The following is a 14359-nucleotide window of genomic DNA, read 5'->3' on the forward strand; positions in this document are numbered from 1 at the left end:
ATATAACTGCGCCCATATAACCATATATAACTGCGCCCGTATAACCATATATAACTGCGCCCGTATAACCATATATAACTGCGCCCGTATAACCATATATAATTGCGCCCGTATAACCATATATAATTGCGCCCGTATAACCATATATAACTGCGCCCGTATAACCATATATAACTGCGCCCGTATAACCATATATAACTGCGCCCGTATAACCATATATAACTGCGCCCGTATAACCATATATAACTGCGCCCGTATAACCATATATAACTGCGCCCGTATAACCATATATAACTGCGCCCGTATAACCATATATAACTGCGCCCGTATAACCATATATAACTGCGCCCGTATAACCATATATAACTGCGCCCGTATAACCATATATAACTGCGCCCGTATAACCATATATAACTGCGCCCGTATAACCATATATAACTGCGCCCGTATAACCATATATAACCGCGCCCGTATAACCATATATAACCGCGCCCGTATAACCATATATAACTGCGCCCGTATAACCATATATAACTGCGCCCGTATAACCATATATAACTGCGCCCGTATAACCATATATAACCGCGCCCGTATAACCATATATAACCGCGCCCGTATAACTAATATATATATATAATAAAAAACTGTGCCCACAAATATCACTGCGCCCATATAACCATATAAAACTGCATCTGTATAACCATACATATATGTGTCCCCAAATATGCTATATAACCATAAAGACTCTATACTGTATAACCCCACCTGTAAATTTAGTAAATTCGGCCATTCCGTCTGGGTGATGTAAGGGCCTGAGGTCAGAGGTCGCCCTCCTCCATGAGTTGATGGCGTCCATGTATTCTCCTCCTTAAATCCTTGCGTCCGTCTGGTAAGTTATAGAGCGCAGAATCTGCAACAGTAACTTGCTGTTTCTGACATTGTAAGGACCTTTCCCACAATGCAATGGGGGGGGGGGGTCGCTGTTTGCTTATTTGGCTGCGAATTCACCGCTCGCTAATTTGGAAGATAAAATCTACGTTCAGAGGAAAGCGTTGCCAGGTGGAGGGAAGAAACAGACGGAAAACATTGACACACAGATCCTCCAGAGCTGAACTCATGGATGAGACCGCAAAGTCCCCCTGAAGTGCCAGTCTGGAGCAGGAGAAGCTAGCCCCACCCCATTGACTCTTTGTAAGTCTTTGACTGTATTAAGCTTCACCCAGCTCTTCCTGACTCCTGAATGACTCGTTATACCGTGCTCCATCCCCGTAACCTGCCCTTCAGGAGTGGTTGTTACAGTGTATCCAACATTACTCGCCTCTCTGTTACAATGTATCCAAATCTGCAGTGTATCCCCCATGACACGTCTCTGTTACAGTGTATCCAAATCTGCAGTGTATCCCCCATGACACGTCTCTGTTACAGTGTATCCAAATCTGCAGTGTATCCCCCATGACACGTCTCTGTTACAGTGTATCCAAATCTGCAGTGTATCCCCCATGACACGTCTGTTACAGTGTATCCAAATCTGCAGTGTATCCCCCATGACACATCTCTCTGTTACAATGTATCCAAATCTGCAGTGTATCCCCCATGACACGTCTCTGTTACAGTGTATCCAAATCTGCAGTGTATCCCCCATGACACGTCTGTTACAGTGTATCCAAATCTGCAGTGTATCCCCCATGACACATCTCTCTGTTACAGTGTATCCAAATCTGCAGTGTATCCCCCATGACACGTCTCTGTTACAGTGTATCCAAATCTGCAGTGTATCCCCCATGACACTTCCCTCTGTTGTTACGATGTATTGGTGCAGGATAATGTATCAGCCAGGAGGATTGTCGGCACTGGATACAGTTGTATGGAACCTTCTAGTCGGGAGGGGATTGATGACATCACTAGTGGGTTCTGACATCATGAGGAATCCTGATGACCCTGGCAGTGAGGTCATGCTGTGACATCATAGGGGTGTCACCCATTCCCGCCCTCATACAACGATAGTCGTGTACATGGCTGTGACCGGATAGTTGTGTACGTGGCTGTGACCGGATAGTCGTGTGCGCGGCTGTGAGCTGATAGTTGTGTACGTGGCTGTGACCGGATAGTCGTGTACGTGGCTGTGAGCGGATAGTCGTGTACGTGGCTGTGACCGGATAGTCGTGTACGTGGCTGTGAGCGGATAGTCGTGTACGTGGCTGTGAGCTGATAGTCGTGTATGTGGCTGTGACCGGATAGTCGTGTACGTGGCTGTGAGCGGATAGTCGTGTACGTGGCTGTGAGCTGATAGTCGTGTACGTGGCTGTGAGCTGATAGTTGTGTACGTGGCTGTGACCGGATAGTTGTGTACGTGGCTGTGAGCGGATAGTCGTGTGCGTGGCTGTGAGCTGATAGTCGTGTACGTGGCTGTGAGCTGATAGTCGTGTACGTGGCTGTGAGCTGATAGTTGTGTACGTGGCTGTGACCGGATAGTTGTGTACGTGGCTGTGACCGGATAGTCGTGTACGTGGCTGTGAGCGGATAGTCGTGTACGTGGCTGTGAGCTGATAGTCGTGTATGTGGCTGTGACCGGATAGTCGTGTACGTGGCTGTGAGCGGATAGTCGTGTACGTGGCTGTGAGCTGATAGTCGTGTACGTGGCTGTGAGCTGATAGTTGTGTACGTGGCTGTGACCGGATAGTTGTGTACGTGGCTGTGAGCGGATAGTCGTGTGCGCGGCTGTGAGCGGATAGTCGTGTACGCGGCTGTGAGCAGATAGTCGTGTACGTGGCTGTGAGCAGATAGTCGTGTGCGCGGCTGTGACCGGAGCAGAAGACACAACCATTAAGAGTCCAGGGTTCAGAACCTGCAGAGCTAACAGAAAAGCAGCAGAACTCTGATTTCAGCTGGAGCAGTAGACACAATGCAACTGTACAGTGTTCATGTCATTGTACTTCTACACACTCTAAGTCCTTTAAGATCACTAAGTCAATGTTCACATTCTACAGAAAAGCAGCAGAATTATGATTTCAGCTCTGGATGTGACTAAACAATAAAATCTGCTGTATATCCAGATCAGTAGAGGACGGTGACCCGAGTGTGTACAGTAGATACAGAAGGTTAAAGCTGGGCTGTAGAATGATTGCAGAATTATGAATGCAGCTCTGGATCTGACTAAGGTATTAGGCACATTGTCATTCGAAAGCGACACAACTCTGGAGTGTGGCTGTAATTGGAAGCAGGAGACAAGAGGCCTGGCACCCTGAGAACTAGCAGAAAACCAGCAGAATTTTGATTGCAGCTCCAACTGCGACTAGAAGATCAGATATGATGCAACTCGGGATCAGCACAATCTCGGCTCTGACCACAAGCGGCCAGGAGGTGGATTGTTATCTGGAGGACAGGGATGTTTAGAATATTTGGAGGATACAGGAAGCCAGCAGAATCTTGAATGCAGCTCTAGAGTATTAAGCTGTCATAGGCCTATGTTCTCAATGAAGAGAGGATCAATAAAGCGCTGAAAGGCGACTGTTGGTGACTTGTCTATCTGACAACAAAAGGGTCGAGGGGGTTAAAAATCCAACATGTCTGACCTTTCACTGCCCCATTATAATCTGCTGGGGGAGTCAGGAGCCCCCATACACATCAGGCAGCTGGTTCATTATCAGAGATGTGAGGTCCTGTGGCCTGAGCGGCAGCAGAATTATGAATGCAGCTCTGGATGTGGCTGGTAGTGAGTTTTCTGTACACTCCCAGAAGGGGAGACAATTGGGGCCTGATGTCCATCCAGGTCGGTCATCTCTGCGGAGCTGCCTGTTTATAGTCTGGGTGGCTGTCGGTGGCAGCGATGACCCTGGCAGCGGCTGGCGGACACGGTCATCTCCATCCGGCTCTGTATACATAGAAACGAAATATTTATCATCTCCAGAGTCAGAAGTCAATGGAGTCTGATCCTCCGTGCGTCAGTAAGTGACAGCAATCTCCTGCGTCAGCAAGAAAGTGCGCAGATCCCCGCCACCCCTTCCATCCCATCGCGCCGAGCAGAGAGCCGGTGGACGGCCGCGACCATTACCGTGATTTACCGACACACTAACAGCTGATGAAATGTGAGGCCTGTCATGTGGAGACTGAGTAATAAGCAGGAAAACCACTCTGGCGCAGTCCATCGGGAGCCTCTTAACCCTTTGCCGCGGTGCCAGTCATCAGTGCCGGCGTCTCCGCTACTTCACAAGGAGTTAATAAAAGCAGAAGCCGCTGATTTATCTTCGTTTGGCAGCGGCGGCATCTGTGAGACGCCAACACATCTCCGCCTGGATCCTCCAATGCCGGGCGGGAGGGTGACAGCCAACATGGAGGCACAGCAGTCATAGTACAGTCACCGGGCGGGAGGGTGACAGCCAACATGGAGGCACAGCGGTCATAGTACAGTCACCGGGCGGGAGGGTGACAGCCAACATGGAGGCACAGCAGTCATAGTACAGTCACCGGGCGGGAGGGTGACAGCCAACATGGAGGCACAGCAGTTGTACTACAGTCACCGGACGGGAGGGTGAGCGCCAACATGGAGGCACAGCAGTCATAGTACAGTCACTGGGCGGGAGGGTGACAGCCAACATGGAGGCACAGCAGTCATAGTTCAGTCACCGGGCGGGAGGGTGACAGCCAACATGGAGGCACAGCAGTCATAGTACAGTCACTGGGCGGGAGGGTGACAGCCAACATGGAGGCACAGCAGTCATACTACAGTCACCGGGCGGGAGGGTGACCGCCAACATGGAGGCACAGCAGTTGTACTACAGTCACCGGGGGACAGGGGGGTGAGCGCCAACATGGAGGCACAGCAGTCATAGTACAGTCACCGGATGGGAGGGTGACAGCCAACATGGAGGCACAGCAGTCATACTACAGTCACCGGGCGGGAGGGTGAGCGCCAACATGGAGGCACAGCAGTCATACTACAGTCACCGGGGGACAGGGGGGTGAGCGCCAACATGGAGGCACAGCAGTCATACTACAGTCACCGGGCGGGAGGGTGACCGCCAACATGGAGGCACAGCAGTCATACTACAGTCACCGGGCAGGAGGGTGAGTGCCAACATGGAGGCACAGCAGTCATACTACAGTCACCGGGGGACAGGGGGGTGACAGCCAACATGGAGGCACAGCGGTCATACTACAGTCACCGGACGGGAGGGTGACAGCCAACATGGAGGCACAGCAGTCATACTACAGTCACCGGACGGGAGGGTGACCGCCAACATGGAGGCACAGCAGTTGTACTACAGTCACCGGGGGACAGGGGGGTGAGTGCCAACATGGAGGCACAGCATTCATAGTACAGTCCCCAGGAGGGAGGGTGACAGCCAACATGGAGGCACAGCAGTCATACTACAGTCACCGGACGGGAGGGTGACAGCCAACATGGAGGCACAGCAGTCATACTACAGTCACCGGGCGGGAGGGTGACCGCCAACATGGAGGCACAGCAGTCATACTACAGTCACCGGGCGGGAGGGTGACTCCCAACATGGAGGCACAGCAGTCATACTACAGTCACTGGGGGACAGGGGGGTGAGCGCCAACATGGTCTGTGATCTCTGCACCATGTATCCTGTTCTGGGATCTCTGCACCATGTAACATGGTCTGTGATCTCTGCACCATGTATCCTGTTCTGTGATCTCTGCACCGTGTATCCTGTTCTGGGATCTCTGCACCATGTAACATGTGATCTCTCAGTGTATCCTGTTCTGTGATCTCTGCACCATGTATCCTGTTCTGTGATCTCTGCACCATGTATCCTGTTCTGGGATCTCTGCACCATGTAACTTGTTCTGTGATCTCTGCACCATGTATCCTGTTCTGTGATCTCTGCACCATGTAACATGTGATCTCTGTGTATCCTGTTCTGTGATCTCCCCTGTGCAGCGTGGAGCATCCTCCTCCTCATCCTTTGTCTTCCTTCTCTTCCTCCTCCTGTATTATCTGGACCTGCACAGACTTGTAGTTTTATCACTCTCTGCATTTTTCTTGTTGGTCCTGATAGCTGTGAGCGGTGTGTAACCCTCTCCTGTCCGGCCGCTCTCTCATCTCTCTGTGTAACCCTCTCCTGTCCGGCCGCTCTCTCATCTCTCTGTGTAACCCTCTCCTGTCCGGCCGCTCTCTCATCTCTCTGTGTAACCCCCTCCTGTCCGGCCGCTCTCTCATCTCTGTGTGTAACCCTCTCCTGTCCGGCCGCTCTCTCATCTGTGTGTAACCCTCTCCTGTCCGGCCGCTCTCTCATCTCTCTGTGTAACCCTCTCCTGTCCGGCCGCTCTCTCATCTGTGTGTAACCCTCTCCTGTCCAGCCGCTCTCTCATCTCTCTGTGTAACCCTCTCCTGTCCGGCCGCTCTCTCATCTCTCTGTGTAACCCTCTCCTGTCCGGCCGCTCTCTCATCTGTGTGTAACCCTCTCCTGTCCGGCCGCTCTCTCATCTCTCTGTGTAACCCTCTCCTGTCCGGCCGCTCTCTCATCTCTCTGTGTAACCCTCTCCTGTCCGGCCGCTCTCTCATCTCTCTGTGTAACCCTCTCCTGTCCGGCCGCTCTCTCATCTGTGTGTAACCCTCTCCTGTCCGGCCGCTCTCTCATCTCTCTGTGTAACCCTCTCCTGTCCGGCCGCTCTCTCACCTGTGTGTAACCCCCTCCTGTCCGGCCGCTCTCTCATCTCTCTGTGTAACCCTCTCCTGTCCGGCCACTCTCTCATCTCTCTGTGTAACCCTCTCCTGTCCGGCCGCTCTCTCACCTGTGTGTAACCCCCTCCTGTCCGGCCGCTCTCTCATCTCTCTGTGTAACCCTCTCCTGTCCGGCCGCTCTCTCCTCTGTGTAACCCTCTCCTGTCCGGCCGCTCTCTCATCTCTCTGTGTAACCCTCTCCTGTCCGGCCGCTCTCTCACCTGTGTGTAACCCCCTCCTGTCCGGCCGCTCTCTCATCTCTCTGTGTAACCCTCTCCTGTCCGGCCGCTCTCTCATCTCTCTGTGTAACCCTCTCCTGTCCGGCCGCTCTCTCATCTCTCTGTGTAACCCTCTCCTGTCCGGCCGCTCTCTCATCTCTCTGTGTAACCCTCTCCTGTCCGGCCGCTCTCTCATCTCTCTGTGTAACCCTCTCCTGTCCGGCCGCTCTCTCACCTGTGTGTAACCCCCTCCTGTCCGGCCGCTCTCTCATCTCTCTGTGTAACCCTCTCCTGTCCGGCCGCTCTCTCATCTGTGTGTAACCCTCTCCTGTCCGGCCGCTCTCTCATCTCTCTGTGTAACCCTCTCCTGTCCGGCCGCTCTCTCATCTCTCTGTGTAACCCTCATCTGTTTGGCCTCCTGTTATCAGGGTTTTCATCATTATTATTATTATTATTATTATTATTATTATTATTATTATTATTATTTCATATTTTAATAGAATTTATAACCTTTTCTTCTGCAATTATTGTGACGTATTATTGTAAAACCTCTGAATTTCTCCTTCCGTGTTCTCCGCGGTTTCTAAACAATCCTGCTGGATATCTCGCCGTCTGTCCGTCCAGCTATTCCGTGCTGGTTGTGGTGTCACCGTGTTGCCTTTGTGTGTCAGTCCTCTCATTCTGCTCGTGAAGCAGGAGGCTCAGGATGAGCGGATGTGTTATATCTCGGATCCAGCAGCTTGTGTATTTTCTGTTCTCACCGCCCGGGTCCTGCCATTCGTCTTCTCTCACTTCCAGCAGATTAGATTTTCCCAGAAGTGATGAGAACAGAGCTGAAGTGTTTTCCCTTTCTGACCCCTGATGCTAATCCCTGATGCTGATCCCTGATGCTGATCCCTGAGGCTGATCCCTGAGGCTGATCCCTGTGGCTGATCCCTGTGGCTGATCCCTGAGGCTGATCCCTGAGGCTGATCCCTGAGGCTGATCCCTGAGGCTGATCCCTGAGGCTGATCCCTGAGGCTGGTCCCTGAGGCTGGTCCCTGAGGCTGGTCCCTGAGGCTGGTCCCTGAGGCTGATCCCTGAGGCTGATCCCTGAGGCTGGTCCCTGAGGCTGGTCCCTGAGGCTGGTCCCTGAGGCTGGTCCCTGAGGCTGGTCCCTGAGGCTGGTCCCTGAGGCTGGTCCCTGAGGCTGATCCCTGAGGCTGATCCCTGAGGCTGATCCCTGAGGCTGATCCCTGAGGCTGGTCCCTGAGGCTGGTCCCTGAGGCTGGTCCCTGAGGCTGGTCCCTGAGGCTGATCCCTGAGGCTGGTCCCTGAGGCTGGTCCCTGAGGCTGATCCTTCCTCTGCTGCCCCTAGAGGACAGAGACCTCACCTGCCCGTCATTCCTGCCAATCTCACTATTATTCTGTATCCAGATAGTGATGATGTCACCAGGCGCTGATGCCGGGATTCTGGATTCCAGTTACCATCTATATAAATTTTTCTCACTTCTGCAGCTTATCCACCAGTTGCTGCTAAACTACAAGTCCCAGCATGCTGGAGAGCACCTGTCTGGGCATGCTGGGATTTGTAGTTTTGCTGGAATGACGTATACACCGTTCTCCTTGAGCTGTTGGTTTTGTTAGGTTTATTACAATTGTATCCCGTCTAGATATAGAACAATCAGCTGCACATATCTCTCTGCCAGTTTGCTACAATGTATCGGTTTGGATGTTTAGCTCGCAGAGCATTGTCCAGCTGAGATCAGAAGTGAGAATGTACGTCTTGTTCTTAGTTCTTGTGCGGTATTGCACCTCCGCTCCATTGAAGGAAATAGAAATAAGTTGTAATACCAGGTACAGCCTGAGGACCACTGTGGCGCTGTTTTTTTTTCTCCTTGGAAGAAAGCAGCGATGTTGCTCTAATCCTGGAAAAGCTGAGCTGCTTTTGTTCATAGATTGTCAGGATTTCAGTGCAGACTGATACACAGACAGACAAAAACAAACTAACTCGGCTCTGTATGTTACTCAGGGGCTGTAGAGAGCTGGGTGACTATAGTGGTGGCAGGAGTTAGTGGATGTACGGTTGTCACCCCTGCTGGGGCCACCTCTATAGCATAGCTCAGTGGATTGGGGAAGGCCGGTTTCTGCCATTACAGTTGGTGGTTGTTGTATCGCGACTTACTGTTTAGTTATGCAACAATACAGATGTGGAGAATTATACAGTGCAGGACCCTGGGAAAGCTGGGTGACCTCCCCCTGTGGTTGGCGGCTTTGCCCCCTATGGGTCTCTATGTTGCCCTGTTTATTGCCCCTTTTTCAGGCTGTAGTTGGCGCAGCCCTCTGGTCCCCATCTTGACCCCATCGGACCTGGATTAGCAGCTGCTCCATCTTTTACCGTTTGCAGAATGACCTGCGTTCACCCTTGCCGGGCAGCGGTATCCGGGTTCTCCTCTTGTATTATAAGACAACATCTTCCAGTGCTTAAAGGGTTAATGGCAGCCGATCAGGGGACCCTCTAATAATGGCGTTGACCAGAATGACTGGGATAATCCGTTTTATTAGGTCACAGCGGGCGCGGTGGACGTTGCGGCTAATTCTTCATTTACTCTTTGTCTGATGCTGAGTTATTGTGCGGAGTAAAGACTGGTGCTGGGCGCTCATACAAGAGAGCGGGCCCCTAATCCCCCCGTGCCCCCTCACCCACATCACACTGGAGGTAACGCCGCTCCGGAGATCTCCGACAGGTGAGAGTGCTCCCCTCTAACCTCCCCCGACTCCATCGCCCAGCTCTGGCTCCGCCCACTCCCATTCAAATTCAGACAGTTACAAAATTGCTACAAAGTCGTCTCGGAGCTCGGTGGTTATTTGCCTGAGTTGAGATGATTGATTCGCCCCCTCCGCCGCATCACCGCGGCCACCGAATACAATTTTCTTAGTTTTCGCTTTGATTCACTGAAATTGAATCACAAACACAGGAAATCGATGTGCCCCTCGAATCCTGATCCCGTGAGGATGGCGAGTCGATCCGCGCATCAACAAAACCCAAAGCTGCCCGATCAATTCTCACGTCTGACGTTTCTTTCCATCCAGAAAATGTGATGGAAACGATTGTAAGTGGCAGCCGACCGAAAAGCGTCACCTGCGGTGAGAGAAGATGGCTGTCACTGCACCTGCCCAGAAGGTCAGCGCTGACTATTGTTCTCTGGCGTCAGCCACTTCACCCGGGGGGTGACTGTAATGTTCCTTAAAGGGATTGTTCACCAATATTGTTATCTTTCTTTTCGACTGGTTGCAGAATGTTCCAGAGATTTATCATTTACTTCTGTTAGAAAATCTCCAGTCTTCCAGTACTTATCAGCTGCTGTATGTCCTGCAGGAAGTGGTGTATTCTCTCCAGTCTGACACAGTGCTCTCTGCTGCCACCTCTGTCCATGTCAGGAACTGTCCAGAGCAGGAGAGGTTTTCTATGGGGATTTGCTGCTGCTCTGGACAGTTCTTGACATGGACAGAGGTGGCAGCAGAGAGCACTGTGTCAGACTGGAGAGAATACACCACTTCCTGAAGGACATACAGCAGCTGATAGGTACTGGAAGACTGGAGATTTTTTTATAGAAGTAAATTACAGATTTCTGGCACCAGTTGATTTGAAAAAATTTTTGAATAACAAATTTAGTTGAATAACTTTATTTCCCATATCTTATTACGCTCCTGGCTACTGGCCCTTTAAGAGAGGTTATTTTTCCCCTCTATGGTAGAATAATAATGAGGAGAGCAGAACATGAGTGTGTGGCTGTGCCAGGCTGAGTACGGAGGAGTCGGAGTGTCCCACGGTCGCCCATCTGTTCCTGGAGCTGAGGATTGGATCCGTACTCTGTGTGCACAGGATGTTCTGATACATTGTATCATGGCGTATCACATCTACCCCTCGGCCCCTCTGTGATGAGACCCCGGACCTGGACCCGTCGCACGGCCATTGCTGTAACAATCCGCACAGATCTGTCCCCAAATAACTCAGGGTCTGAATAACAAATCATCACCAGAGAGAGAGAGATGACTGCGCCGTCCGATAATGAGAATAGTTATCACATTATTACACGATGGAGGTCAAGGTCAGCAATGAGAAGTACCGCCATACTCCTGCATTATACTGCCAAACACTGACATATCATACCGCCATAATCTCACCATACAATATCCATCTAATACCAACACACAGTGCCATATACCACAGAGCAGTGCCAGCACAATACAGTCATCACAAGTCCACATAATTGCTACCAGTATATCTACATACTACCTTATACTGCCCACACAATGCCGCCATACTGTGCAATTACTTTCAATGACATAATACTGTCATAGGAAGCCTTCAGAAAAACAATCTAACAGTTCTCCCATAATCCCGCCTTACAGTGCTCATATAATACCACCATACAGTGCTCATATAAAACCACCATACAGTGCCCACTTATTACCATCATACAGTCCTCCCATAATACCGCCATACAGTCCTCCCATAATACCGCCATACAGTGCTCATATAAAACCACCATACAGTGCCCACTTATTACCATCATACAGTCTTCCCATAATACCGCCATACAGTCCTCCCATAATACCGCCATACAGTGCTCATATAAAACCAACATACAGTGCCCACATAATACTACCATACAGTGCTCACATAATACTATCATACAGTGCCCACATAATACTATCATACAGTGCCCACATAATACTACCATACAGTGCTCACATAATACCGCCATAGAGTGCCCACATAATACCGCCATACAGGGCTCAAATAACACTGTCATAGAAAGCATTTAAAAACCACTATATAGGTAATATGGTAATACTACACAGCTGTTACAGAGCTCAGATAGTACTACTATATAGGGCTTAAACAATACAACTGTACTGTAGTACAATGCTCACATAATACAACCACACAGTGCCCCCATAAAACCACCATCCAGTGCTCCCATAATATTATTGTACAGTGCTCCCAAAGTACTGCTATACAGCGCTTACATAATACCGCACCTGCGTGGTTACTACCTTACAGAGAGTAAACCTGAGTTTCTGATGTGCATTCCGGTGCAGGGTGCATGATGGGAACAGACTGGCAGCGGCTCTCGCTATGTTCCGTCCTAGATATATCTCAGGCGGAGTTCCCCTTTAAGTGGCGGTGGAGTGAACGGAGTCTTTGTGTGGCGAAGAATCCCACTGTCAGGAACAAGAGGCTTCACGCCGAGGAAAATTGTTGAATTACTAAAAATTAAGCAGCGCACTGGAAAGTTTCTATTATTGGCGCGCCCGCGGCGGTGGAATGTGCGCAGGGATTGTGCTGGTGTCGCAGCCGCTCAAGCGTTTTATTTTACCTGTTTGCTTTATTTTCCCTATTTATTTATTTGTAGATGAGATCAGAGCGTTGCCGGCTCTTAAAGGGACCTGCACCCCAGTCTTCTTCCAGGGACTGTATGTGTGTGTCGGTCCATACTGCAGCCACTTATTACCGCCACCCGGTGCACATCAGACCCAGAAGCTTCCACCGCCCTCTGGTTGTTGTTTTTGTCCCATTGTTCGGCGTCTCCTGATTGACGGATGTCATCGCACAGGAGCAGCGGGAGTTACTACAGGTGGTCGGGGAACAAAGTGACTCCCCCACCGACTCCTCAACAATGAGCAGAATCGAGCGGCCGTGATTAGCGCACGATAACTGGCATACCGCCACGTCTGCTGATTGTCTAATGAAAGAAATCGCTTCATGCTAAATAAACGTCCTCTGATTTGTAGAGAATCCTCCAAAATCCATCATCAGGCTCTCCAGATAAATGATGACAAGTACTGGACGTATAGAGGAAAGAGGGTTATATTATATCCTCTTCAAACAGCAGAATAGTGAGCGCTGCTCTGGAGTATAATACAGGCTATAACACCACCAGCAGAATAGTGAGCGCAGCTCTGGAGTATAATACAGGCTATAACACCACCAGCAGAATAGTGAGCGCAGCTCTGGAGTATAATACAGGCTATAACACCACCAGCAGAATAGTGAGCGCAGCTCTGGAGTATAATACAGGATGTAACTCAGGATTAGTAATGTAATGTATGTACACAGTGACCCCACCAGCAGAATAGTGAGTGCAGCTCTGGAGTATAATACAGGATGTAACTCAGGATCAGTAATGTAATGTATGTACACAGTGACCCCACCAGCAGAATAGTGAGTGCAGCTCTGGAGTATAATACAGGATGTAACTCAGAATTAGTAATGTAATGTATGTACACAGTGACCCCACCAGCAGAATAGTGATTGCAGCTCTGGGGTATAATACAGGATGTAACTCAGGATCAGTAATGTATGTACACAGTGACCCCACCAGCAGAATAGTGAGTGCAGCTCTGGGGTATAATACAGGATGTAACTCAGGATCAGTAATGTAATGCATGTACACAGTGACCCCACCAGCAGAATAGTGAGTGCAGCTCTGGAGGATGTAACTCTGGATCAGTGCATGTCTGGCTCGGCATGTTGGAGAGCTTCTCTCTGGCTACGGTTTGAGGACAATCCATCTGCCTGATCCTTTTCTTCCCTGATATCCGCCTCTGGGAGGGAGTTGGGATCGGACCCCCATACACGTTGGATGGTTGGCCACTCCCTGGTGTTCATCTCCATGTATGGGTGGATTTCACATCTCATTGACCCCTGCTTGTTCAGTGTCTGCAGTTATCTGCTTACACGTAACCCCTGTAATCCCTCAGATTAGCTTTCTCCGCTATTTCCATGACTTTCCCTCAGTATAATGATCATGTGGTCGCTGCCGTGTGACACAATGTAATGAAGAGACTTTCATCCTTCTGCCATAGAATCGGAGCTGCACCCGCAGGTGTTTGATCTTTACAAAGGGCCCTGATGAAGAGCGGCCTGTGACAGCCGGGGGTCCCAGTTATCAGATCCTGACAGTCTTTATAGAATTAATCTGCGCCCCGGCTTCTTGAAATATTTTTAGAAAACAAAGACGACGTCCCCAAAGCACCGAGGTAATTTCTCCTTTCAGTGAAATTTCTCATTTAAATCTGAACCGTCCCCTCGCAGGGAATTTCTATACATGTTTAGTTACCGCTCAGTCTGTTGGGTGGTGAAAATGGCGAGAGAAAAAAATAAAAAACACCAGAGAGAATTGCGCAATTTAAGTTTAACCCATCTAGGGAGACATTGAGAAAAGACAAAAAGCCTGAAAAAATCAGTATGTGAGCATAAAGTGAGCTCTTCGGCTACACTGAGCAGTGGATTTGGTTTGGGTGTAGTTCCCCTTTATAGGGATATTGTCATCTTTTTCTACTTCCTCAGTATGTGGCATAAATGTCTGATCCATGCCAGTCTACTGTCCACAGTGCAGATAGTATAGGACCCCTTTATTTCTATGCACACGCCTGTTTTTTGCTGGTGTATATTTTGCCTATA

General features: G+C 50.0%; 2 protein-coding genes across 4 annotated transcripts in view; one reads left to right on the forward strand and one right to left on the reverse strand.

Annotated features, from left to right (window-relative positions):
• SEMA5B (semaphorin 5B) overlaps positions 1-14359 on the forward strand; it is a 214979-nt gene that overhangs the window by 27553 nt on the left and 173067 nt on the right. The gene's annotated exons all lie outside the window — the stretch shown is intronic.
• LOC138801736 (putative uncharacterized protein FLJ46204) lies at positions 1991-2824 on the reverse strand. Its single transcript, XM_069984828.1, has one exon. The coding sequence runs from the start codon at positions 2822-2824 to the stop codon at positions 1991-1993; it is 834 nt and encodes a 277-aa protein (XP_069840929.1).

This window comes from Dendropsophus ebraccatus, chromosome 9 (genome assembly GCF_027789765.1).
Source record: "Dendropsophus ebraccatus isolate aDenEbr1 chromosome 9, aDenEbr1.pat, whole genome shotgun sequence".
In the NCBI taxonomy this organism is placed as follows: Eukaryota; Metazoa; Chordata; class Amphibia; order Anura; family Hylidae; genus Dendropsophus; species Dendropsophus ebraccatus.